The sequence below is a fragment of the Symphodus melops genome (assembly GCF_947650265.1).
Source record: "Symphodus melops genome assembly, chromosome: 1".
Classification (NCBI taxonomy): domain Eukaryota; kingdom Metazoa; phylum Chordata; class Actinopteri; order Labriformes; family Labridae; genus Symphodus; species Symphodus melops.
Genome location: NC_136691.1, coordinates 52,902,527 through 52,930,066, shown reverse-complemented (window position 1 = coordinate 52,930,066; position 27,540 = coordinate 52,902,527). Strand labels below are relative to the sequence as shown.

Genomic DNA, 27,540 nt, shown 5'->3' with positions numbered 1-27,540 from the left:
TGTTGCCCCCCCCCCCACACACACACACACACGCACACACACACACACTTCAAAAAGACCCCCGTTACGCTGGTTAATCCGCCGTGACTGATGGGCGCGGTGGAAACCATTTTGCCTGTGACCCCCCTGTCCATCAGGATGTGTCAGCTGTTGCTCTCGTCTGCTGTGTGAAGCGCTCTGTCGCAGCCGGCCTGCAGCTTCCACTTGAAACGTTCATGTGTGTGACGTCTGCTCGGTGCTCTGTGAACCTGTAAACAGTAACGATACACCCCGGGAGGGACTTTACTGTACTCTTGTCTCATGTTCAGAGTCTTAAGAGCTTAGGAGGCAGTCGAGATACCGAGAGAGAGAAGAAGGATGATAGGGAGAAAGTACAGTCAGAAATAACAACAGTACGGAGGGGGAGCTGTTGAGTCACAGATGTGAGGAAGGCAAATAAAAACAAAATCAAAAATCACTTCATGAACTTCATGAAAAGATTTGGGCTCATTTTTTTCTTTAGAGATTGAAGTAAGTCAGTGTCAGGCAGCAGATCTCTATTTCAGAGTCTCTCCTCCTCACATTGCAGAGTAGGAGAAAAGTGAGGAGGGGTGGGGAGGTGGGGGGAGAAAAGGGGACTCCTGTGCAGAGTGATCCTTTGCTCTTGACAGTTTTTATTGTGGGTGCAGTTGATGATTTAGTTTCTGGTGGCATGCGAGACAGCGTCCTGCCCCTGAGCGCCGTGCGTTGGTACACAGCTGGAGAGCTGCGAGAAAAGAAGCAGCTCACTTCCCTTCACTGTGCTTCTTGGACTGCACAGACACGGAACCTGCATGAGATTTTGATCTTTTTTAAATTTTTGTTATTTTCCATCTGAAACCCTCCACAAGTTTGATATTGTTATGAAATGGAGTACCGCTACACCAGGAGATACCATGCACCTGTGGTCACCCTGGACCCGCCAGGTAGGCTGCGAAATGACAGAATACATGCGTTATAAATAATCTGTCAAATGAGAAAATCTACTTTCTATACACTGGCTTTGCATCCGTGTCAGAATACAAATCAAGACTCATGTTTTACTTTTAAAGTCCTGCATGGACCTCTGGCTGTAGGTGTTCGGGTCCCTCACAGCAGACTGGAGACCAACAGAGAGGGCGCTTATGAAGGTCGTAGCGCCCACACTTTGGAACGCTCCGCCTCTAAGTTTAAGACTTGTAGCCACTGTTGACACTGAGGACATATTTGTTTGGACTTGCTTTGATTCATCTGTTTTGAATATTGTGGATTTCTTTGTTCTCGTCCTTTTATAAAGCACGTTGTGACTCTGTTCTTGAAAGGTGCTGATATATTTTATCTATTTATAGCTGCCCCTTCTTTTGTAAATGCAACATTCCTTACGTAAATACTTGATGCTGCTCTTTTATCCTGCACTGCAACGAGCTAATGCAACGAAAGTTCGTTCTTATCTGTACTGCAAAGTTCAAATTTGAATGACAATAAAGGAAGTCTAAGTCTATGTAGTCCGAGGAGAACAAATATTTCAAACATTTAACTTTTAATATTTCATTCAAGTGATGAATGAGGAAACGACTTGTACTGAACTATACTTACTTCAACCTGTGTGGATCCCACAGAACATCATTTGATCGATGAGGGAGGGAGGATGAAGTCAGTGAAGAGTTTCACTAAACTCCTCTGACTGACTCTTATTTTGTGACATTAGAGAAAATGAGATGATTGAACTTTATTCCAGTCGTCTTCTGTGAACCTGATGTCCGTCTGATTCAGGCCTCAAACATTTTCATGACTTCAGTTGTGGTTGATCCCTCGTTTTTTTCTAGACTCTAACAAACTCTGTAGCTTGCAGTGGTCTTGATTAAAGACCTTGAGTCGGCAGTAATTATTCAATGTGCAACGCCTACGTGTTACGGCACTTATCTCAATGAGCCGTCTTTCTATTTTGCACACCCTTCAACAGAAGGTGAAGAGAAACAAACATGTATGTGCCTTAAAGCGGGAGCCTTTCATGGTCTTGTTTTGAGAAGAAGTGTTGAAATGTCATTATGTTTTGAAGAGTTTTAAAAAGACTGGCATGACAGAAATGTGTGTGTGTGTGCGCGTGTTCACGTGTGTGTGTGTGTGTGTGTGTGTGTGTGTGTGTGTGTGTGTAAAGTGAATTTGAGAAAAGTGTGTTTTTGTGTGTCGTGTTTCTCCTTTAAGCTTCTCCTGCTTTGTGAGATTAGATCCTCTCTTCCTCTCTGTATTCACCTGCTGATATGATGTTTCTTTAATCACAGTGTGCAAGTCTAGACACACACACACACACACACACACACACACACACACACACACACACACACACACACTGTCTGTGTTTCACATCATCACCAATGATGGGACTGACGTTCTCTTCATCGTCTCTTCATTTGTTTTTTCTTATTTTATTTTATATCCTTTATTAATACTCTCCCATCTGAAGCTGCCCCTGGAAGTGCTGAGTCCTGAGCTCCTGCCTTACTCAAGGACACCTCGGCAGTGCTCTCTCCAGCTACCAGGGTTAGGGTTAGGTCTGCATCGGGACTTGAACCGGCTACCCTCCGTTTCCCAACTCAAGTCCCTACGGACTGAGCTACTGCTTGAACCTGAAGGTCGGGGTTCGATCACCAGCTCCTTCAGTAACATGTCCGATGTGTCCTCGGGCAAGACCCTTAACCCTAAGCTTCTGCTTCAGTGGAGTGTGTGTGTGTGTGTGAATGGGCTTAGAGACGTCTGATGGACACTTTACATAGCAGCCAGTGTGTGAATGACTGACGTGCTGTAATTTACTACCAGTTACCAAGAACACAAGGAATGTAAATAAATCAAAAAAGAGGTCTGTGTGACGTTTAATTCATGTATTTTCACAGAAGCTCTAACCCTGTGTAAACGTTAATGCTGGTCTCAGAAAGCTCTATTTAAAAGGTTTAATGGACTTGAGTGTGAGTTTCCAACTATCTGTCCCGTGTTTGAGCCTGGAGAGTTTGCATTTGTGTCCGGACAGGACGGGGAGTCACCGCGACCTCCTCAAAGAGGTCAGGAATCTGTCAGCTACTAAATTACAGAGACAGCACACGGGACGGTGTGGAGGTGGTGAAAGACAGAACGAGAAGAGAGAGAGGCTGTAACTTAGACGCTTGTTCAGTTGGACAAGAGGAGAAAGTTAGAGCGCACACGTGCAGAAGCCAATTATGACACTATGTGCTTTTAAAGATACTACATTTACACGACAGATCATCTCTGACTTTCAGGAGTCCTCATGTGTTTTTTAATATCTGTGTTTCTTCAGGGATTCTTTCTGCTTTCTACTTTACAAGATCTATAACTTCTCACTAATACAGGTGTTTTATTTGTTTGTGTTTTACAGAGAAGAGCGGGAAAGAGGTGATGTCCAAAGGCTCCACTGGGATGGAGGTCATCTTAGCGTCACTGGAGGTCAGCTCATTAACAGCTGGACACGACGGCACTTCAACACCGCGCTCCTTTTATTTGCACAAGTCCAGGAGCTTGATCTGAGTCAATGACACACCTGTCTTTGTGCTAAGCTAACATGATGCTAATAGAAGCTGTGTGAGATCATATGAACATTTATAACTGTATTCTTGGTCTGTTCTTCTTCCTTTGAGCCTGAAACCAATAATGACTGTGACGTGAGGTTTCCTTAAAAGGCTAACTGTTCAATAGATCAGACTATGAATCAGTGTGTGTATCTGTGTGTGTGTGTTTTTGTTTAATAGGTGCATTGTTTGTGTGTTGAGCAGAGCTCCCGGGATGTCCAAACAACCCTGAACATTTTGTACATTCTTACCGAGCTGCTGACCGTGGGTGAGTCCACCTTTCTCTCGTTCTTCAAAGAGCTGAGTTTGTTCATGAATTTTTAGTTTCATTGACAATTTTCAATACGTTTCAAAAAAGAAACGTATTGAAAAATATCTGAAAAGTAGAAGACCCTGAACCCACCAGGTGCTTACTGTTGCTAGGATACCAGGAGTCTTTGGTGCTAGAGACCACTCAGATAGTTTTAAATTTCTTCGTGTGCTTTATTTTTTATTTAAATAAAGACAATTCTAACAAATAAAAACATAAAACAAGCAGCACGAGATAAACCAATGTTTTACAAAATTGATTTTGGAAGTCCCGCCCCTTCTTGACTTTTATTTATTGATGAGGGGAGATGTGAAATTTGCAAGCGCAGTGTTTTTCCTGCTCTCAGCAGGACGCTGAGAGCTGAGAAACTGCTTCAGTTTTGTAATAAAAATGGGGAAAAACCCTGTTAATGGAAACAGTTCATTGTGTTTGTGAGCTCAACATGTAGCTGGTATTAGTAATATAGTAGTCACTTAATAAATTTTCAGTTTTGAAGATTTCCTCCTCATATGCAGAGCTTCAGTTTTACTCTCAGGCTCTCATCTCCTTCGTCCGTTTTGTTTTGGTCTCATCCTGACTGACATCATGTCTGTCTGTCAGTCTCATGCTCTTTGTTTGTTGTCTGTGTCTCAGGCAGAGGCCGCAGGTCCGGAGTGTTTGTGTCCAAAGGAGGAACAGGAATATTATTTCAGATTCTGATCTCTGCCAGTAAAGAGCTGCCTCCCAGCGAGGAGCTCATGCTGCAGCTTCACTCACTGCTGGCGAAGGTCGGCCCTAAAGGTATGCTCCCTGTCACTGCTGAACGCATCTTTAGCTCATTGTGCGGTGAGATGACTCAAACACAGCCCATATTAACGCAGTCTCTGTTTCATCACTGACCCTACAACCTGTGTGTGTTCAGACAGAAAGTTTGGCGTGAAGGCCCGTCTGAGCGGCGCTCTGAATGTCACAGTCAACGTGCTGAAACAGAACCTACAGAATACCAAGCTGCTTCTGCCCTGCCTGCAGGTTCTCAGGGTTTACTCGACTAACTGTAAGTTACTGCAGTCCATTTCATTCAGATAGTTTGTCCTCTCTGTCTTTGAGTATAAGCAGAATAAAATCAATCTCATTAATGAAATCCTGAGAGTACGTTGTAAACATTTTATGACAGTGTTCACCTTGAACTGACTCATTTTGACTTTATTTCAGTCACTCATATTTCTGTCTTTGCGTCTGTTTGTTGTGAAGCGGTGAACGCTATTTCTCTGGGCAAAAACGGAGTGGTGGAACTCATGTTCAAGGTTGTCGGGCCGTACAGCAAGAAGAACACCAGCCTGCTCAAGTAAGTCAGCATGACTGAGACGAAAAGCCAGCGTGAATGTTGTGTTATAACAAACTAGTGGCATCCTCAGGCGCTTGTCTTTTAACATCAGTCAGTGACGTGTGTTCAGCCGACCATGTAACCCATTTGCCCTGTTTCTAAATCAACAGGGTAGCTCTGGACGCACTGGGAGCTCTGCTCAAATCCAGTGAGTAATTTACTTTGTAGCAATGACTTTTGACTCCTCAGTGGTTTAGTGTAAAGATCTTTAATCAGTGTTTGTGTCCAGTGCTGCTCCCTCATGTCTCCATCATCATTTACCCTTCGCCTGTCCTTGATTGATTCTCTACTTTCAAGCAAACACAGTTAATGTTCATTTAACAAGGAGGTGAAGTTTGAATCCCCCGCTCTGTGTTTCTTTTAAAGTCCTTCTTGCTGCTCTTCTGCCCCTCAACTGTCAAGTACAAAATCCAGGTGCTTTCCTTCTCTTCCCGCTGCAGAGACCAACGCTCGCCGTGCAGTCGACGGTGGACACGTGTCGATCTTGTTAGCTCTGTACCTTGACTGGCATCGCAACGACACAAGACATCGCCACATGCTGATCCGCAAAGGGCTGCTCGTCTGCCTCAGGAACATCACCAACATCAAGCTCGGCAGGAAGGCCTTCATAGACGCCGACGGCATGAGGGTCCTCTACAACTCCTCCACGGTGTGTGTGTGTGTGCGTGTGTGTGTGTGTGTGTGTGTGTGTGTGTGTGTGTGTGTGTGTGAGAGAGAATGTAACACACTCATGGAAGAGTGTGAATCCAATGCAACATGTGCAGCAGAACTGAGCAGATAATCAAAATGTTGCATAAATCTGAGTTTATCACAACTCATACGATCGGTTATTTTCTGCAAACGAGCATTGTGCATTCTGTATGTGCGTCACTGCGCGTTCACATTCTCACTCACGCTCTACTTTGTGTCTTTGGTTTTATTTCCAGGAGTGTCTCCCAGTTCGGACTCTGGATCCTCTGATCAACACCTCGAGTCTCATCATGAGGAAGTGTTTCCCTAAGAACCGTCTCCCTCTGCCCACCATCAAATCAGCCTTCCACTACCAGCTGCCACACGTGCCTGCTGCAGGGCCTGTGGCACAGCTGTACAGCCAGCCACCTGGGGGTGAGCGCACACGCGCACACACACACACACACACACACACACACACAAACACACACTTCACTAGTGTGCTCCATCTTACCACAGTTTGAGTGCAAAGCTTTCATTAGCAACTATGCAGAACAAAACAGAAATCCATGTTTGATCCCAAAAATGCTCAGCGCAGTAAAACGGTTGACACTGCTGCACACGATGTTCCTTACAGGGAGGAAAACTCATCAGCTCTGCAACAAGCCCTTAAAGAAGGGTAAGACGTACGTAAGACACATCTCCATCCTCAGAGTTCTTGGACTCACTCACTGCTGCTTCCTCATTCGCCTCACATGGTCATTCTCTAACACATGACGTGTGTTAGTAACAGAGACATAGTGAACATGTTTGTTCCACATGTTGTCCTGCTTGCCTGCTCATCAGTAGACCTTTCTACTTCCTGTGTCCTTTTACTGTACTCCACTAACTTACACCCTTGTGTCCACAGAGTGCTCACATACTTGCTCTTCATTTCTTGTGAGCAACATTAAAACACATCTGACCAAAATCATATTTTGTCATGTGACATTATCTCCATTGAATCTGCTTAATGATCCTGTGTCTGTGTGTTAATCTATGTCCTACTTTTGTGATCATGTGAGGGTGACATTGTGCACACAAAATATGAGTGTAAAACAGGAAGTCGGGGGGAAAAAAGGATAAACACAATTTTGACAGCTCTGATTGGCTTCAGCGATCAGTTTATTGTCAGTCAGTTCAGAGCCGTGTTGTTTCAGTGTGACTGAGGAGAACACTGTAACATGACAAGCTCACTGCTTTTATAAAGTCTTAATGTACGTGAAGACGAGCAGATTAAAACTAAATTGCCGGGCATTTCTTCCCTTCTCTAGGCCTCTCTGGATCATAGCAGCTCACATCGCTTCCCTCTCTTTAATTTGCTCTCTTCCTGCCATCGTAGTGAGACTCACTGATCAAATCAGTTTGGTTTACCCAGCTGCAGTCTTTACACACAGCTTGGTTGATAAACAAACTCCTCTCTTTGGCTGAGAAAAAGGGAAATAGAAGATGTTAAACCGAATCTCTTGTTTGTGTGTGTGTGTGTGTGTGTGTGCTCATACCCAGTGGACGATGTGGTGGATGAAAGTGACAACGAGGAGACGGACGCCGACACGGAGAACGACACTGAGAACGAGGAGGACGAGAAGGATCAGCACACTGCAGTAATACTCCACACTCACATGCACTCTCAGTGTTTCACATCAGGACTTCAGATTGACTTGATTCATCCTGCGAGGGGAAAATTCAGTTTTACATGCTTCACACACACACACACACACACGGGCTGAAATACACACACATGCACAAACAGGATCCTGTGGAAGAGTGAGGGGGGGGGCTGCACACAGCCAGCACTCCTGAGCTGGTGGGGGGTGCCTTGCCCAAGGGCTCCTTGGCAATGCTCAGCAGGTGAACCAGACAAATTTCGAGTTGTGGTCCGCACCGGGACTTGAACCAGCAACCCTACGGTTCAAGTCCCAGTGCAGCCCAAGACTTGGACTTGTTGCCTTGTATTTATATAGAAATGTTGTTTTAACTCGATGACAGAGTTATTTTAGAGACAGCCCTCCTAAGCATCTGTGGAACAAGGATATCAAAACTGAACTTCACAACAGAGTTTGATATAAAAGGTGTTTTATAGTTACTGACATGTCGGCTCTTTGTGATTGTATAATACAGAATCGGATTGGAAATGTTTCATATCGCTGAGTATCAATGTACGACGCTCTGATGATAATGATGATGATGATGCTATCTAGGTGCATACATCCTTATTCCCAGCAGAGGGCAGTCGTGACTCACTAGATGGGGCCAAACAATTAAACATGTCTCGTGTGTGATTTGATTGAAACATTGTTCTGCTCTTCAAGAGTTTGAGGAAATAACAGATCAACACTTCAGCTGTTTTACACGTTTAGTTTCATCAATCTCATATTCCTTTGACAGCTCATGATCCACGACTGTGTTTGATGTGTTTGCTCCATCTGTTTCCTTTTGATCAGAATGACGACATAGAGACGGACCTTAACAAGCTACATCCCAAAAAGAGTCCCGGCCGTCCGTTTGAGGAGTTACGGGTTTATGAAAGGTTCTTTGTGGAGCTTTCTGAGGACTTCCAGGCAAGTGTTTTGATCACTGTTGACAACATTGTGTGGTGAGACAAAGCAACAACGAACATGGAGCAAAGTCTTTATCTCTGTTTTATTAGTAAGTGTCAGACAGTATGTTACAGATGGGTGACGTTCTTTTTGTACTTCTGATCTATGGGTATTATTTCTGCAGGGTTTCAACTTTGCCTGCTCAAAGAGTGCCTCTACCATGTCATCATCCACCTCCTCATCTTCAGCCTCCACTCAGTCCTCTCGGCCAATCATAGTGCCCACAGCTCAGGCCCTGTCCCCTAAACGTGACCCCATATCCAGCCCACTGGGGGATTGCAATCCTACCAAAGGAACACGCACACTTCCGTCTCCTTCTGCGCCCACTTCCACTCCTCCTGCTCCTTTAGTGCCCCTAGAACTGGACAGCATCCTCCTGGACAAGGACCAAGACAAACAAGAGAAGGCCAACATTCCTTCCCCAGACACACATTCGACACTTTCCTCCCTCAGCAGGCCTCCTCAAGGGCAGGTGATAGCGCAGGAACTGGTCAAGGTGCTGGAGGGTGTCTCTCTGGACGAGGAGGTGTTTCTGAGTGCAGAAGATGGAGGGAAAAAGGGAGTCAAACAAGAAGGGTCCCCGGTCAACACCACGAGACACATCCAGTCCCCCCTGCTCCTCGGGGGTATTCCTGCTCTGCGTGTGGGAGGAGGTGGCAGCAACTGGGGATCGGACTGTGGCTCAGAGGGGGCTGAAGATGAAGGAGCGGAAGGAGCTGTTCTGGAGGTGCCAGACACGGCGCTGCTCCTCCCGCTGCATGACCCCGACCTTTACGTGGAGATGGTGAAGGGGACGCTCTCTGTACCTCAGTATGCTGAAGTGGCTTACCCAGACTACTTTGGCCATGTGGCTCCAACTTTTAGGGAACCTCTTCTGGAGAGAGTTTATGGCGTTCAGCGGTGAGATACTTTTAAAACAATGTTTTTCTGTCCATTTTTTTAATGCTGTCCTTATATGGGCATTAGAGTGTGAGGGGAAATATTAGGGGAGGATAGAGTGGAGCACATATTGAGAGATCATGACCTCTGCATATGGAAAGGAGGAAATCAGTCAGTTTTTGTTCAGGACAGTCAAAATGTAAATTATCATACATGAAAACAAGTTCTGAAACTTTACCAAACTTTTTACACAAACAAATTTGACCTCGTCAAGTGCGAGTGTGGCCACAGCCAGCAGCTTGCTGGAGTTGCACGACGTCACTCAGCGGCTTTTTATTTTATTTCTAGTTCATGCTTTGTCATTGTCTGATATTCTTTTGTCTTGTCGTATTAGCAATAGAAATGTTTTAGTTGTGGAATTTTTTAAACCTTCAGGCCAAGATTTTGGAAAAGTAAAATGCAACGATAATGTTCTGTATGGTAGTGCAATCGTTCACCAAACTTTTAATGGGAAAAATGAAATCTTCTTTATTTGGCTTTATTCTGAGGTAAGAACACGTGAACCAAACTTCTTCAGATTTGAGTGCTGATATTTCACGTGTGTTTACATGTGCTCGTTAAGAAAAACTTGAGCATTCATTAATAGAAGAATATATGAGCGAACAATCTGCAGTTTGAAAACAGGATCAAATCAATCTGCCTTAGACTTAGACAACGTTAAGACAAACTTGGGGAAATGATAACTTTTGAACCTGCAGTTTAAACTCTACTGTGTATGGAGGACAACGGTGGAATTGCATTCATCCTTTTAAATGACTTATGTTCTTTAACTCCAAACGAATGCTCCATCCTTTATGTGAACAGTGTGTTTGGTTTTTTTCCATCTAATCCTGCAGGTCTAAGATATTCCAGGACATCGAGAGGTTGATCCATCCCAATGACATCCTGGATAAAGTAGTTTATGACCTGGACATTCCAAGGTAAGATCCTCTCATTTATTTATTTCTTCTTATTATTATTTTTATCTGTTTATTTGTCAGGGACAATACATTTAGATATTGTTACATCTAATTAAAGTGCAACCGATGCAATGCATATAGGATTTCTAGCCATAGCTAATTTGCAGTCCTTGTCCCTGGTTTGTGTTTTAAAAAAATAACAAACACACAATGCAATACTGTAAAACAGACTGACAAAAAACTGCAACTACAGACAGAAAAGATTGCAGCAGACATAAAGGATTCTGATCCAAAACCAAGACATCAATCCCCCTGAACTCAGCTTAGACTCCTCAGCCTTTGCAGCCGGAGCTTCAGTTTGTCCTGTGGGAGAGATTGCAGAGAGGTGTAACATTGATCAAAAGCAGATTTTAAGTGCTTGTTTTCTTTTTTGTTTTGCAGCTGTCCTTTGATAGAAGACAACGGTGAATCACTGAAGTTCAACTCTCAGTTTGAGTCTGGAAACCTGAGGAAGGTGGTTCAAGTGAGAAAGTGAGTAATTGTTGACACATCAGAGGAAACAAAGAAAGAGTTCAACTCTCAGCCCCTTTCAATCTGGGCTCCAAGCTAACCTGGAAGCTCATCCAACCTTCCCCCTTTCCTGTTACACTCACCTGGATATGTACAAATGCAAAAAGCTCATCTATGTTGAAAAGAAAATTCAACTTGAAAGATGACTCAAAGAAGTTGAAAGGGGAAACATAGTCTATCAGCGGTGGTCTTGACCGGTCCTTGTTTAAAATCTGAGACCAACATGAGACAGAGACTTTCAAAAAGACGTGTTAAGACCAAGTCAGATTTCAAATACTACGTCACTCATCTTCAGTGTTTTCAAAGGAACTTAAACAGGACTGAATTTTTTTCCCTCAGTGTGATTCTCTTGTTGTTGTGGATGTTCCTCCAGACATGAGTACGACCTGGTGCTGAATTCAGACATCAACAGTAATCACTACCATCAGTGGTTCTACTTTGAGGTGAGCGGTATGCGGGTCGGAACAATGTACCGCTTCAACATCATCAACTGTGAGAAGTCCAACAGCCAGTTCAACTACGGTGAGATGCAAAGAAACAACACGTCTCTTTAGTCTTCCTGGGATTTATATATATATTTATATTATATATGTATATATATGTATGTATATGTATATATATATAATATATACATATTATGTAGAATTGAACTTTTTTTAGCATGCAGCTCTGAGCCTTAAAAAGACTGTGTGTGTGTGTGTGTGTGTGTGTGTGTGTGTGTGTGTGTGTGTGTGTGTGTGTGTGTGTGTGTGTGTGTGTGTGTGTGTGTGTGTGTGTGTGTGTGTGTGTGTGTGTGTGTGTGTGCAGGCATGCAGGTGCTGATGTACTCTGTGCAGGAGGCGATCAGTGGAAGGCCTCGCTGGGTCAGAACAGGAACAGACATCTGTTACTACAAGTAGGTCCACTCAGTATGTTACAGACGCAGAGACTGATTCAGTATTACAGCTTCATTAGGCCTTCGTTCCATCCACATACATGTAACAGTGGAATAAAACGGTGTTACCCGGGTCCACTGTGCTTTGAAGAGATGAAGAACATGCTGTTTGTGTTTGTCATTAAACACCTGCTGCTCTGCAGTGTAATGAATGAATGTATCCTGTATGTATTTAATATCACTGTAAAGCACCTTGTTGGCTGCTTTATAGCTCACTGTGCTGACTAAGTTATTATGAGCTGCTTTTAATGAACTGCTGCTTTTAGGAAAATCCTTCAGTAGACAAACACAAAAAACAACAATAATGCATAATGCGGTATACATTTAAAGGGACCTGTTTTACTCTTCATACGATTGTTTCAATATAGATCGCCCACTGACGCTTAAAAAGTTATTCTCTAAAACGAAGGCATCTTTAGTGAAACAGAAATACAAATCACGTGAAACCGCCCTGTGCAGGTTTTTTTTCGGAGCACACTTTGTGCGAACGCTTGAGTTGAAAATCTTTCAACATTTGAGAAAGACGCTGTCAGCGCTCTTTTCCAAATGTATGATATTCCCCGTATTTTTGCCTACGACAGATCGTGTCTTATTCCCACACACTCTTTACACTCCGTGTCTACTGGGTAACTATTAAACATGCAACTTTCCCATAGAGTTGATCTCAGTTTCGTCATGTATTCTGTCCTCCTCTTCATCGTCTGATACACAAAGATGTTTCACAAAAAGGCAGGAACCGGTCACTTCTTTTCTTTTTCTTTTACATTCTGCTATTAATTGAACGGATGTGATGCTTTTAATGAGGCTGCTTCTGTTTGCTAACATGAAGGTGTTTGTCCCTCACGTTAAGAGAGACAACAGGCTGCATTATATCACCTCTCAGTCTACAATAACTGCAACTTGACCCAGGAGCTCACTCTGAAACAGTTACCAGAATTTACACATCCACTTCAGTATTACTGGAAACTGCAGACCAGGGACATGTTTTAATATGGATGTCACATTTAAGTGCAGTAGACCGTGTGGTTGGACCTCATAGAGGTGTGAAACGTTAACTCGTGAAACGTTTGTTCTTCTTCTTCACAGGAATCACTTTGCCAGGAGCTCCATCGCAGCTGGCGGTCAGAAAGGAAAATCCTATTATACGATGACCTTCAGCACGACCTTCAGCCACAAGGACGATGTCTGCTACTTTGCCTATCATTACCCTTACACCTACTCCACTCTTAAGGTGCTATTACAACACCAGGAACCATCTTCATAAGAAATGATCATTCTTTGTTTGGCAGCTTCTTGTACTTGTTGTAAAATAAATATGTTTAGCTTCTTTAAACTAAAATTCTGCACTTTAAAGGAAGAGTGTGTGACTTTTTGATCCAGTCGTGGTCGCCCTTGAGCACCGGCATGAAACCAAAACAAACTGTTCTGTTTGGCTGCACCCACAGCCAGTGAAACAAAACAACAGTGATGTTGTGAAAAAGTCAAGAAGACTTGAAGTTGTAGATTTTATTGTGGCTCAGTAAAATATCCAGTTCTTAGTTTCTTGTTCTGCATCATGTCCTCAGATGCACCTGTCCAAACTAGAGGCTCTGAGGACCCCCCAGATCTACCTGAGACAGGACGTCCTGTGTGAAACTCTAGGGAGGAACAAATGCCCCCTTCTCACCATCACTGCCATGCCAGAGTCCAACTCCAACGATCACATCTGTCAGTTCAGTGAGTAAATCCTGTCTTGTGTGTCGCCTTAATTAATGTCATGTTAAAATCGGTTTCTTGATGGAGGATTAAACTTAATGTGGAAGTGGAGTCTTCTGAACGGACGTAATATATCACAAATAATCTGTCACATGTAAATTAAAACTTCTGCAGGCTTTTAAAAAAACATTTGCGATGTCTGTTGTTTGTCTTACAACTTAGTTTATGTCTTAAAAATGAGGAGGTAACGCCAAATATTATATCATATCAAGTTCTCACCCCTATTGATTACTGATTGTTCCCTTCCCACTAACTGCAAAAAGATCACCATCGTAGACCTGGGATTGCTAAAGCCTTCGATTGATATCCACTTAGTTTGATATCGCTGCTTCTCCGCCGTGCAAAACTTTAAATTAAAGATTCTGTTTTCTCATTCCGTCTCTCTCCGTTTGTGTTTGTGCCTCGCTCTCCTCGTTCTCCCTCTTCAGGGAATCGTCCATTGATCTTCCTGTCAGCCAGAGTGCACCCCGGAGAGACCAACGCCAGCTGGGTAATGAAGGGCACGCTGGAGTTCCTGATGGGCACCAGCCCGCTCGCAGCCAGCCTGAGAGATGCCTACATCTTCAAGATAGTCCCCATGCTCAACCCTGATGGAGTTATAAATGGAAAGTGAGTAAGAGGAGTCGTGAGATGGAAAGGCACCACGCATTCACAGCTTTCAGGCATACACACTGAAGACGCATACATCTGCCTGCCCTTTCGGTCACAGCTTTATGTCACACATACACACAATCTTGTCCTGAAGGATTCTCTAGCTGTTGCTCTGCTCCTCTCTCTCTCTCTCTCTCTCTCTGTCTCCTTTTCTGCCGTCTTCTTTCTGCTGTAGTCATCGTTGTTCTCTGAGTGGAGAAGATTTGAATCGCCAGTGGCAGAATCCCAATCCTGAGCTCCACCCCACCATCTACCACACTAAGAGCCTGCTGCAGTACCTTGCACACATACAAAGGGCACCGCTGGTATGACCTCTAACAAACTGGACTCACTTCCTCTTCTTCGACTTTTTATTTTTTTATTCTATTTTTTTTAATTGCTGCATCAACTTTCATTAGGACAGCTTAATGAATCTCTTCTCATGATAAGGATGGAGCCATTTGTCCTGTTCCGCTGCACACTCTGTTTGGCTGCATGTCCACAAAATTAACACAAACAAATCACCACATTAGTTTTCAGGACATTAATGCAGATACCATAAAAAACAGCCTGTGCCGGCCTCGTTTCTACGCTGTGTGTCAGCAAGTTATACATGATGGGAAATTGCTTATGGGAGATTTGTGTACTGAATGAGGGGCGATGATTAACGACACAAAGCAAGGTGAAGACTCTGTCCTTCCTCTGAAACATGTCTTTTTACGATCCCTGCGGGGCCTCCTACAGCAGACATTTACTTACTCCAATATCACACTTTATTTTCCTGATTATACCGTTTATTCATTTGAGATGTTTGAGCTATCTCCACATTGTTTATCTGTGTGCGTGTGTGTGTGTGTGTGTGTGTGTGTGTGTGTGTGTGTGTGTGTGTGTGTGTGTGTGTGTGTGTGTGTGTGTGTGTGTGTGTGTGTGTGTGTGTGTGTGTGTGTGTGTGTGTGTGTGTGTGTGTGTGTGTGTGTGTGTGTGTGTGTGTGTGTGTGTGTGTGTGTGTGCGTGCTTGTTAATGCGTGTCTACACAAAGGTGTTTTGCGATTACCACGGTCATTCCAGAAAGAAGAACGTGTTCATGTACGGCTGCAGTGTGAAGGAGACAGTCTGGCAGTCCAACATCAGCGCCACGTCCAGCGACCTTCAAGAAGACCTTGGATACAGGGTAGATCCACAAACTCAACCACACACACACATTTGTTAGATTTGAATTAGTACACATATGTAAGACTTTCACACCTGCAGAAATCTCCTGATATTCCACCAAGGAGCTGTGTATGGGAACTCAAACAGAAACATTTTTCACTCGGACTTCACTCAGAGTTTCTCCTGCCCCGAGTATTTTTTCTGCAGCAATTTCGAGTGAGGACATTCTCTGGGATTCAGCTGGAGCCAATTGGAGGGGGGAGTGACATTTATATTCTGTGACTGCTGCACGGTGCAAAGAGTGTCTGCACGCGACCACTACGATCTCTGTGCATGTAATTAAACAGCTGCATTAGGTCTCCTGTTCACCTGTACGTTGTTCTCCGCGCCCCTCCTGCCTGACAGAGACCAGGTCAGGAGAATCTCTGGAGCAGTCCTCCTGAAATAATCTAGATATTTTCTGGATTGCATATGTGAAAAGGACTATAGACGCACATTTTCATGTACAGAAATATACACATACTAACTGGTAAATCCTCATTCGGCAACATGTCGGATTGCATGCAGCTGCCCGTCTACTCTTTGTCTTGGGTCCTTTGAGAGCCCCTCACACAAGACCAGCTTTTAAATGACTTTACAGGAGCTGTCTCAGGAGCAACATAACCTGCGTCAGAGAGGCCACAGGAGATGGTCAGAGCCTGATACAAAAAGATTTATTCGATTCTACTGAAGCAAAATAATGAACAAGCCTGAGCAAAACCCGGATTCAGCTACTTTCTGTCCAACACTGTTTATAAAGGATTTTAAAGAAATCATCAAGAGACTACACCGTGCCAAACTTATCCTCTTTCATTTCCTGTTGAAATGTCAAAATGGGGTACTCTTTGTTGCACAGTCGTCGTCATGTGCTTCTTTTGGGATGTTGCCCCCCCCCCCCCCCCCCCCCCATGTCAGGGAGTACAGCGGTTCTGACTTTGTGCACTGCCATCCTGACTGATGCACATCCACTCTCTCCCTCTCTAGCTTCCCCGCTCGTACACGTCAGTGCACGGTCAGGAGTTTCTTTCAGGTCGAGGGTCTAAAATAGAGAGCTTTTCTTTCTTACCATATTTCACTCTTTTATGAACACTTCATGATAAAATGTTTATTTATCGAATATATATTATAGCTTTAATTTAAGGTGCCTGGATTGACATGTAAAAGAAATGATCTTACTGGTGATTATATGTGCAACACAACTCATGTATGTAAATATGTAAGCATCCTCACACATGGTGAGAGGACCTCTTTAGGGACACACTTCCTGTTTATGATTCCATCTGTGTCCTTCCTTTGTTTTCATATATCCAAAGGGGTAAACATGCCTTATCCCATTGCATGATTACATCATTAATGTGAGTCTCAACACCAGCTTGTTAGTTGATTAACATACTCAAATATTAGTAATTACCCTGCAACGTTGAAGGGCTTTATCTGTTTCTGCTCTGGTCAAGATCCGCTTGTTGTTTCTTTCTGCATTTGGGAGAAAAAAAAAGAAAAAAAAAACCTTCCCTGAGCAGAATGCTAATAAAGCAGCGGGTTCAGTCGCTTCTTTGGTGGATTGTAACTTCAGGCTACAAGCACACAACAAACATTTTGGATTGTAAGAGTCAATACTGCGACTCTGAGCCGTTCCTTGTTGATCACACTTATTTGTCCATATTAAGGTTGTTTGCCCTCTCTGTGCTCTAACGCACACACACCTACACAGAAGCACTGACACATATCAAACATTTTCCTCCTGTCTTTCAGGCTCTACCTAAGATCCTGTCTCAGATCGCCCCGGCCTTCAGCATGACCAGCTGCAGTTTTGTGGTGGAGCGCTCCAAAGAGTCGACCGCCCGCGTTGTTGTGTGGAGAGAGATAGGAGTGCAGCGCAGCTACACCATGGAGAGCACGCTGTGTGGCTGTGACCAGGGCAAATACAAGGTAGGCATTCTGTTTACTCTGTTAGATCTTTATTATTAACAAAATGTGATGTTCCCATTCTGAAAAGATCTAAATGAGTGTTTTTCTACATCACCACTACGCTGCTCAGAAGCTTTTAGTGAATGACTTTGAATCTTTAATTCAAAAGTTACATTGTGCATGCAGAATATTCAGTGTTTGGAAAGTGCACCTTGTCTTTATAGGGATTCAATAAACATATTGGAACCATAAGCGGACTCTCCCCTGTTTGATAGAGAGCTGACAGAGGGATGTGTCATTAAAGAAAGATGAAGATGTCTCTTTGGATAATTACTGACTAAATAAACCCTTCAACAAACTGTTCAATCTGAGTTCTGATCTGCAGCAGTTCACCCCTTTAAGTCTGTAAACGTCCACCAGATGGCGCTGCAGTTCTTTCTTTGTCCCTTTGCTGTCTTTTCTCCTCCCTTCCTCTGACCCCTCTGCCTCCCTCTCTCCTCTACTTCACTCTCCATCCCAGCTCATTTCATTCCTGCTGAATTCTGCCAATGTCAACATCTCACATTTCCACAGGCAGTCTCGGGATGCCATTTTGGCCCTGATTATCCCCCCCACTGGTGTGCGTGGAAGTATTTGTCCAGATGTGCAGGAACTAATGTCTTTTGAATTTGGGCTGCATATCTCTGTGGCCAGGCCAAGTTTAGATGTTCCTAGCTTTGCTCTGGGGAAAGGGGAACATGAAAGTTTAGGGTTGAATTTGGGATAGGTTGTGTGTGTGTGTGCGTGTGTGTGCGTGTGTGTGTGTGTGTGTGTGTGTGTGTGTGTGTGTGTGTGTGTGTGTGTGTGTGTGTGTGTGTGTGTGTGTGTGTGTGTGTGTGTGTGTGTGTGTGTGTGTGTGTGTGTGTGTGTGTGTGTGTGTGTGTGTGTGTGTGTGTGTGTGTGTGTCCGTCCCTGAGTGAGTATTCATTTACTTGTATGATTGCACTGCACTGTGAGGACTCTGTTCAGGGTGCAGGTGTGTGTCCATGTGTGGTTGAATAAGTTCCTCCTGCAAATGAAATACATTATCATTTTCCTGCATGATAACTTTTCTCAGTCGGGACTTTCTAGACGTTTGAAGATGGCCAACGACGCCAGAGCAGCTTTAGAAAGACAGCCGCTCACATAGAGTAAACTTCTGTTTGACCTTTGACATTATTCTCCATGTTTAGTCATACTGAACTCAAAATGTGTTGTGCTTGTGATAGTTTGTTTTTTAATGAGTGAAGCTGTTTTCGTGCTCGGCTCTCTCTGATGTTCCTGATCGTGTTCCATCCAGGGTTTGCAGATCGGCACCAGAGAGCTGGAGGAGATGGGAGCTCAGTTCTGCGTGGCCCTGCTGAGGCTGAAGAGGCTGACGGGACTCCGCAACCACCAACATCTGCTGGATTTGGAGAGCGACATCATCGGGCCGCAGTCTAAAGTGGTCAGGTAGGTCAAGTGGAGAAACAACTCAAACCATTACACACAAGCTCAGACGGAAGCTGGGAGGCTAGTAATAGACATAAGGACTGATTTTGCATATCAAAACTTCCAAATGAATCGGACACAGCCTCATAGCAACAAGAAGATAGACTAACACTACACATTTATAAAACTGTATCATTCTCTCAGGATTGTAGAAACTGTGTCCTCATGCAGCCTTTCAAGGATATCCAAGCTTTTGAAAGAGATTCTGTTTTCACACCTCCGACCTGGAAAACAGTAAATTGGTTACAGAATAGTTTCTTTTTTATCTGCTCCAAACACCCTCTCTACTCACAAACATGCCCCCCGCCCCCCCCCCCCCCCCCCACACACACACTCACACACACACACACACACACACACACACACACCGATACACAACGCTGTGACTGTCACTCCGGGTCTCCTACTTAAGAAACAAGTGGAGGGCAGCATTCATACAGGGCTGCTGAGCGTGTGATGGATCAAATGAAAGTGTGGAGGGAAATAAGGAATGGGTATGAATAATTGTCAGCAGTGTCATTAAGTCGCTGAGAGGGCGTCAAACAGCGCCTTCGCTGAGGGCTTCTTCAGGACTGCGCAGATTAAAAAGTTGCTTGGGAGCTCGAATAGATTTACAAAAACAGGAAGAAAAAAAAGTGGTCAGTGTCGAAGCACTTTATGTGCCGGAGAGTTCAAGAACAGCAGCATAGACGATGTTCAACTCACAGTACATTTATGATAATAATCATCTTTATTCATTCGAGAACTTGCCTAACCTTTGGATAGAAAGGACTGCACAATGGGAGTTGGCCTTGTGGTAAGGTTGCGAGGCTCGTATACAGAGTTTTTACCTCTTTTAACACAATAGTTATACAACTGTACTGGCTGTGGATAATAAGTGTTCACTTCTTGCCAGGGCTCATTTGCATCCTTGTCCCGGGTTGAGCTTTTAAGAGATGACATAAACGATAACAACAAACAGGCATTAAAGATGATGACTAAGATTTAAGAATAATCAATTCAATAAAAACGATGAACAAATAAAAGAGTAGTTAAATATACCATTGTATGTAGAACGTGCAATTTAATGTTTTGAATGTTAAAAACCTTGTTTGTCTGGAAGGTTGAATATTGGACTCGACATAATTAAGATACACTTTTCCAATTTTCCAACATTTAATGAGAGCTATGACTTCACATAGTTGCGAAACACTGAAAAGAATCATTACTTCCAATAACACGATGTTGCTTATAGAGGGGCCTTAATACTCAGAAAACGTAGTAATGCCTCAATGAGAGGAACACAGTTTAAGCTACAGCACACTCGTGAGCAGAATCTGAATACAGCTCATTATCTCTCAAGTTGTCGTCCATGTTTTGAGAAAATGGCGTCAGACCGATGAGCCCGTGCTTCTCTCCGATTCCATCCGATTCCAACAAATGACCACGTGGCTTTACCGTACATCAAATCATCTCTTTTTAAAATCTCTGTTGGGAAATCTGACGGCCACACAGATTAGATTGTTCTCCAATTCAAGGCCGCAAATAAATCATTAAGCTCGGCCAAACCTCACTTTGACCACGAGCTTTTCTTACCTTCTTTTTTTCTAACATCAGCGTTCTCTACGCCACAGATTTGTTAAAGCACTTGATATAAAAGAGTGGCTTTAAACTCCAAACCACTTAAAGCTCCTGTCTCTCCCAGTGTCTCCCAGTCTCTCTCTCTCTCTCTCTCTCTCTTACCATCCCTCCTCTACTCTCATATTGATACATTCGTTCATCATTTATGCGTCTGATCATTAAGAGACTGCCTTTGTGTGTGTGTGTGAGTGTTTGCGTGAGTGTCCTTTGGGATTGGTTGCTCTCATCCCGGCTTTATGGTTTTATGCGTGGGGCTTGGTATGGTACCACTTACCGTTTAATAGGTCATCACAACAATGATATTGCGGCCGTTGGGAGGCTTCTGCAAATAGGCGTCTCAGAGTGAGTAAATGGCTGGATACGGTCATGGGTGTGTTTCTGTGGCAGCAGAAGGAAGACAAAGAAAAAGGCCGAGGATGCACAGGTTGGTGCACATGGGAATAGAGTTATAAAAGGTTTACAGGAACAAATACAATATCTGTCATTTTAATGATAGATTGATTTAAAGTGCAGAAACAACATATCTGCAGTCATGTTTTTAGCTAACATCCTTCAAAAGAGAGATGTGTTCAAACTGCACTAAGCCTTGCCCATGGATTTGTGTGAATTCTACAGCGTGCAGGTTATTAAAAATAAGAAATGACCCAATATTTAGTGCATATTCTACTTTAAGGTGAGTTGGTGCACAGGTCTCAGTGTTGTTTGATAAACAGGGATGACACCATGCATGAATCGATACAAATCTGGACAATTTCAATCAATTCAACAAAAAGTAAAATACTGCAGTGCTCTTTTTAACCAGCAGAGGGTGCTAACTGTTTTTTCGTCTTGTTGGACATCAGTCGCTGAAAGGAGGTTTGTGCAGGTTTGTTCATAGAATTAAAAACGTAAGTGAAGTGACGCAAAGTTTCGAAAATTCAGTCTCTTTATAAACTCTCTGTAATTCAGTGCAGGAACATGACTCTATCTTTCCTCGACATGCGTTTAAGTTTTCAAAAAAAAAATTGTTCTTTTATTCTTCTAGTTTATTTTTTCATAACTTTCAAAACTGCCGCGGAACTGCACTCTGGCACAATGCATCAAATGGAAACATTTCTGTTCTTAAAATAATGACTTCAGCGTATAAAGAAGACTAAGGGAAAGCAAGTTTACTAGAATTTAAATAATATATGAAATCATAAATCGGCTTCAGACTCATGTCTTTTAAAGGAGATCTACTAAACTCACTTTCACCATCAGTGATGTCACTCTGGGACACCTGTTGAGTCGCGTTGTGAGATGTGTAGCTCAAAAACATTGTTTATCTGTTTATCATCCTCTGCCTGAGACGGATCATTTCAGCTCCTGTCGCTTTAAGGCCCCCCTCCCGCCGTGCCCACTTCACTCCTATTGGCCAGCGCTGTTTGCAGCAGCGGGGAAATTAGAGTGAGCTTCTGGGTGGGCGTGTCGTGTCCTACATGTTCGGCCCATGCTTTGCTCTAAAACATCGACAGAACGTGGTTCAGAGCAGCAGGACGTTCAGCTGTTTGACGTTTAGTCCATACCTCCAACGTCATACCACTATATGTATGCATATGGATCAGTGTAATCAATCCCCTGTGAAAACCCTGATACAGCCGTGTTGAACCTCCAATCATAATACTCATCATGTCCTGAGTGGATCCTGTCATCCTTCGAGTGGACGTTTAAAATCCTCGTCTTGTCAAAGTCCTTTTTAGAGGGACTCGGAGTCCACAGACTGAAGCTGCTTGATGAAGAAAATGTAACCCAAAGAAAGCACAGATGGGTTTGGTGTTTCCATAATGGCCTGTAATGGTTGACTCCCGACTCTCATTATCTGTTTGGACAACAGTCTGTCCATCCAAATCATTACACACATTATTACACACATCCACATTTACTGTACGCTGACGCTCTCGTCCTCTCTGTGTCTCGCTGCACTCTAACGCTGCCGAGCTCAGTTGGAGATCATTGTCTGAGCCCCCCTGATCGACTGTCTCCCTGGGATCACATTTCAGACCATTAACACCATTAAAAACCCACTAAAGCCACTAAAACCTCAAGAACCAGCAACCATTTAAGCATTAAGACCCACAGGGAGAAAGAAACCAGCCCCACCAGTCGGAGCTCACAGTTTGATTCCAGCTTCATTTTTTTTTTTTTTACTGATTACAAATGTGCAGATCATAAAGCAGATAAAATATTTACCCAGAAAAACTACAGATATGGATAGTCTTACATTTGTGCGTTTTGTGTGACTGCCCAGCAGATGCTCTCTTTTGTTTTCTAGGCTTTTCCTCATCACATTTTCATGGTCTATGAAAGTCACTGAAAGCATCTTTAAGTAGTTTTTCTCTGTAAAATCAGACTGAAGCACGTCAACATGATGGAAATATAGGACACAAAGTGACAGTGCAGATATAGTTCAGGGACGATTTCCACAAATCTGTAATTTAACAAATTGAATAGTCTTCAAATAATGAATTCAGGAAACTGTTTTGTGATGTCCTTTAGCACCTCTGACCCATAAATCGGCCAGCTGAGAACATAGACCGATTATAAGCAGCATCGGCTCATTTTATCTCAGATATGAGCGTTCACCAGCAGAGGGTGCTATATGGATTACAGCATCTATTGTCACGTTATTATAAATGTTTTCCACAATGTGGAAAACATAAACAATAGATCGAACACAGATCTAAGTTAAGAAAAACATCGGCCCGTACATCGTTATCTGACTTAACTTCCTCCCTAATATCCCATATCGGTCAGACCCTAAATCTACGAGCTGTTTGTTCTTCAGGTTCTTATCTACTTAATAAACTCAGAGAAACGTCGTTAAAAACTAACCCCTGTGTCACTTTGTGTTCTGCAGCAGCAGCGCCACGACCTATGTGCTGGAGGAGGACGAGCCGTCCTTCCTGGAGGCGATAGACTACAGCGCAGAGAGCAACGACGAAGACGGCGAGCCTGACAACGAACACCGAATCGAAGTCCACGAGAACGCCGATCACCTGGATCCACCGTCAGACTCTGACATCAATCACAGGGACTGAAGCGGAGCTGTTCCTCACTCCTAGACCGTTTGAGCTTCGAAAACAAAGCGGTGCTCAAATAGTTAGCTGACTTAAAATGAAGGAGCTAAAAGGTAACTCGTCATCCCAACTCTTCTCACTTTGGTCAAACAAATAACTTAAACTTAACCTTGCTGTATAGACACTTCATGATGGTGTGTAGTCGACTCTCGCACATTCAGATGCTCTTTTCTCCTAAAGGTGCAACTCCACCTGCCTTCCACTTTTAGCCGGGCTGCTATAAGCCCTCAGTAGAAATCAAAGTGGATTCCAATGAATGTTTTCACCTCTCACTTTTTCTCTGCAACCTCCGTCAACTTTTAGCCCTGACCTCGGACACCATATAGCCTCTGAGATTCACTTAAAGCTAGCCAGGGCAGCAAACAGCATCCACCACTGATCCTTAACTTGACTCTGTGTCCACTAGCTTGTTCTTCACAGCCGATCTTACACTTTAGCTGTGGTAGTGTTACAGAGGAAGTGGCTTTATGTGGTGTGCTCTTTAAACCCCTTGTCACCTGTGTTTTAATAAACACACTCCTGATGATCGAGGGAAACTGAATCTCCTCCACTGAGCGGTTTAGAGGTGCAACCAACATGCCTTCTTATTTTCTGTTCCTTCTTTTCTCTTGGTATTAAGCGCTTTAACGCTCTGCTCTTAGCGGCCTGTCTCGTGTCCTTCCTGTATTGTTTTCTTCTCTTTTCTTTTTCTTTTCCTGAAATGCCACGGTGTCTAAATGTGACGCAGGGATGAACAAACGTTTCTGCATCACAGCACACCTGTAGGTCAGTGTCTGTCCTGAGTGTGTCGGCTCAGAAAACCCGCTAAGGCCAGAGATATACTTGCTTTAAACGATGCGTCAGTATCGTGATTGTTTACATTCTTGGCTGCATGTGTTACTGGAGGGTAACATTAGAGGGCACACCAGAGAGAGAGAGAGAGAGGTCAGGCTGCATGCAACTCTCTGATGTCAAACAGTGGCAGAGGATATATTTGTTTTCTCTCTGAGATCAGAACGAACACAAAAGAACCTCAATCATCCAAATGAAGATCAGATGAGAGAAAGTCCGACCGCGTTCCTCCGTGCACGGACGTCACGGTCCAGCAGGTTTCCGCGTCGACTCAAGTGGAACTATTGTGTTACTAAGTAGTTCGAAGCGAGTATCTCTCTGGCCCCGGGTTGTTGCTACACTTGAGTTGTGACCTCACTTCTCTCGCCGCGCACGGGGTGCGATCAGCCACCGCGTGCTGTTTGCCTTGCTTAATCCAAAACTGAAACTCTTGATGTTACGCAGATGTAGAATGTTCACGTCTCTCTCGAGACACACCTTGTACAAAAACATGGATCACAGTTACTGTCACGCAAAACAAACAAAAACAATAACAGGGTTGGTGAGCTTGCTAGTGTTGCACAGAAGTCAAAACTTAAAGATGTAAAGTGTCCACATGCACTGTATGTGTGGAGTGGATTTTAATAATAGACAGCATCATGATGTCGGACGGAGCAGATGTGAAGGAGACACATGAGCTGCAGGGAGCTTCACAAACCCTTTTGCACTTTGGATAAACACTTACCGGTACATAAACAGAAAGGGACTGAACGACAGTGAGAGGTCACTTTACAACACGTCACAGTTTGCAAACCTCAACTTCACTCACCTCACTAGTTTCTCCGAGTCCAGCCTCAAGCTCGATGTTTGAAAGATGCTCGTTGGTTTACTTACAGAACAGACTGTTGCATCAGATCAGATGGTGCTTTGTATTAAGAGTAGTTTGAGTGTTTCTTTATGTTGTTAATATGAGTTTGTACAGCTAGCGCATGGCTTTTTCTTTCTTCTGTTTTTATTTTGTAATTTATTAAACATTGTTTATGGGATTCTACCTGTATGTATATGAGGCATTTTGAGAGTGTGTGTGTGTGTGTGTGTGTGTGTGTGTGTGTGTGTGTGTGTGTGTGTGTGTGTGCAGCAGGAGTTTAAGTTATTCCCTAGTCCAGCGCAGCTAACACTCTTACTGTGTTTTCAAACTTGATGATCCCCTCTCCCCTCTCTCTCTCTCTCCTCTTCGCTCGTCCTCTCTCTCTCTCTCTCTCTCTCTCCTCTTCACTCGTTCTCTCTCTCTCTCTCTCCTCTTCGCTCGTCCTCTCTCTCTCTCTCCTCTTCGCTCGTCCTCTCGCTAACCTCTTTTAGTTCCTCGTTTGGACTTTTGGCTCTTCTTTATTTTCTTTATATTGTTACTCATGAACATCCTCCAAGCCCTGCTCTGAATGCGTGTGTGTTTGAAAAGGATATAAGAGGTGAAATCATATCGGTCCCCTCTTAAGAGTTGTGTGTGTGCTCTTGTATCTTTTGTTCTTTTCTGTGTGTCTTTAGCAGTTGATGTCAACAAGATGCCACTCTTATTTTATTGGGAGGTAAACATAAAGCAGAGGTAGTGACAGATTTTTAGTTGATTGTAACAAATGCAGAAACTACGAGTGAACAATGGAAATAAAATGTGAATGTGGTTATCTGTCCGATCTGTTTTATTCATCGTTACGTCAGTCTGGAGTGAACACTTGTTTTTTTTTCTTTAACCGCATGAACACAACATTCACAACTTTCTCTCTCTCTCTCTCTCTCTCTCTCTCTCTCTCTCTCTCTCTCACACTCACACTCACACACACACGCACACGCACACACACACACACACACACACACACACACATCACATCACATCACATCACATCACAATATACTGATATAACAAATACAAATATAACAAATATGATAAAAGATATAAACAATAACTATGGATCATTTTTAGGATGTGATTACTGAGAATGTTTTTGTCTTTCAGCTTTGCACTGCACACAGACTTTTCTCCTCACATACTTCTGCAGCTTCGTAGGATCGAGGAGATGGCTAAACTCCGGATATGTATCATTGACACGTTCAAAGAAAACCTCTCTTCCATTTGTTTATGTTTGAGTGCAGTAAGAAGTGACATTCTGTCTCGGCTCGTCGACAGAGTGACTTCAGCCAGGGGAGCCAGTTCTGGCTGTTTCCACTCAGTCTGTACATCGTCGATGGGGTCCCCTCGCTTTGTCTTTCTCTCTCTCTCTTTCTCTCTCGCTCTCTCTCTCTCTCTCTCTCTCTCTCTCTCTCTCTCTCGCTCTCTCTCTCGCTCTCTCTCTCTCTCTCTCTCTCTCTCTCTCTCTCCCTCGCTCTCTCTTGCTCGCTCGCTACGCTCAAACATTGTAAAGTAACTGTAATGGATCCTAACTGAGTTATGAGGTGGAGTGCTGTGATCGTCAGACCAAGCCAAAAACATAAACAGAGGGGAGTTGTTGTTCTTGTAACCTGGCTCTTATTATCATAGTGGACATTATTGAGTCCAACTCGACCCAACAATGTTTTTAAACCCTCCTGCTCTCCATCCACAGGCTGTCTGTGTCCGTGTTTCTCTTCGCTGTGACCTGGTCAAAAAAAACGTTTGTATGAGACCATTGAGCTCTGCAGGTTTGTGTGTGCATGAGTCCTGTGAAGCATCGTGCTCAGAGCTGGGATTCACAGGAAAGGCTTCTCTGCAGGCTCATCGGCAGCAGCCGCCATGTTGGAAATCCTGTCTCTTAATCCAAATGTGCACCAGCGATTCTATAATTGTGTCACACAAGTGAGAAAGATGATATCTTTTCATAGCAATATATTGTCCCCCAACATAGTATATGTACATTTGAGGCATTATTTAATGCTGTATTTGTTCCTCCTATCCATCATACAGACAAACACATTATAATGTTACACAGTTCAGTAGAGCTGATGGGGCACAAAATCTACAGTCCCCCTCCCGAGTTAATATGAGCTTTACAAATGAACTGATTTATTCTTCCCCAGCACTCGTGTTACTCAGCTCAGGAAACAATGTTTCTGGAAACATAGAAATAGGATATATTTGAAAAATAGGCCGGTTTAG

The 27,540-nt window shown here is 43.6% G+C and overlaps 1 protein-coding gene across 4 annotated transcripts in view; it reads left to right on the top strand.

Annotated features, from left to right (window-relative positions):
• Positions 1-26,092, top strand: part of agtpbp1 (ATP/GTP binding carboxypeptidase 1) — a 31,993-nt gene extending 5,901 nt beyond the window's left edge. Inside the window, exons 4-27 of one of the 4 annotated variants that reach the window (XM_079365350.1) lie at positions 3,386-3,453; positions 3,780-3,843; positions 4,519-4,665; positions 4,787-4,918; positions 5,116-5,209; positions 5,359-5,396; positions 5,689-5,897; positions 6,175-6,352; positions 6,555-6,596; positions 7,463-7,560; positions 8,401-8,517; positions 8,681-9,456; positions 10,332-10,415; positions 10,836-10,925; positions 11,338-11,486; positions 11,772-11,859; positions 12,985-13,129; positions 13,464-13,614; positions 14,082-14,262; positions 14,480-14,609; positions 15,323-15,454; positions 17,227-17,403; positions 18,701-18,852; positions 23,387-26,092. In XM_079365350.1, the coding sequence (XP_079221476.1) occupies positions 3,386-3,453; positions 3,780-3,843; positions 4,519-4,665; positions 4,787-4,918; positions 5,116-5,209; positions 5,359-5,396; positions 5,689-5,897; positions 6,175-6,352; positions 6,555-6,596; positions 7,463-7,560; positions 8,401-8,517; positions 8,681-9,456; positions 10,332-10,415; positions 10,836-10,925; positions 11,338-11,486; positions 11,772-11,859; positions 12,985-13,129; positions 13,464-13,614; positions 14,082-14,262; positions 14,480-14,609; positions 15,323-15,454; positions 17,227-17,403; positions 18,701-18,852; positions 23,387-23,567 (3,623 nt within the window). In that variant the 3' untranslated portion in view covers positions 23,568-26,092. Of the gene's footprint in view, positions 1-3,385; positions 3,454-3,755; positions 3,844-4,518; positions 4,666-4,786; positions 4,919-5,115; positions 5,210-5,358; positions 5,397-5,688; positions 5,898-6,174; positions 6,353-6,554; positions 6,597-7,462; positions 7,561-8,400; positions 8,518-8,680; positions 9,457-10,331; positions 10,416-10,835; positions 10,926-11,337; positions 11,487-11,771; positions 11,860-12,984; positions 13,130-13,463; positions 13,615-14,081; positions 14,263-14,479; positions 14,610-15,322; positions 15,455-17,226; positions 17,404-18,700; positions 18,853-23,386 lie in introns of all 4 variants that reach the window. The other 3 variants (XM_079365349.1, XM_079365351.1, XM_079365352.1) reach the window with 3 other exon arrangements.
• Positions 26,093-27,540: the final 1,448 nt, after the last annotated feature.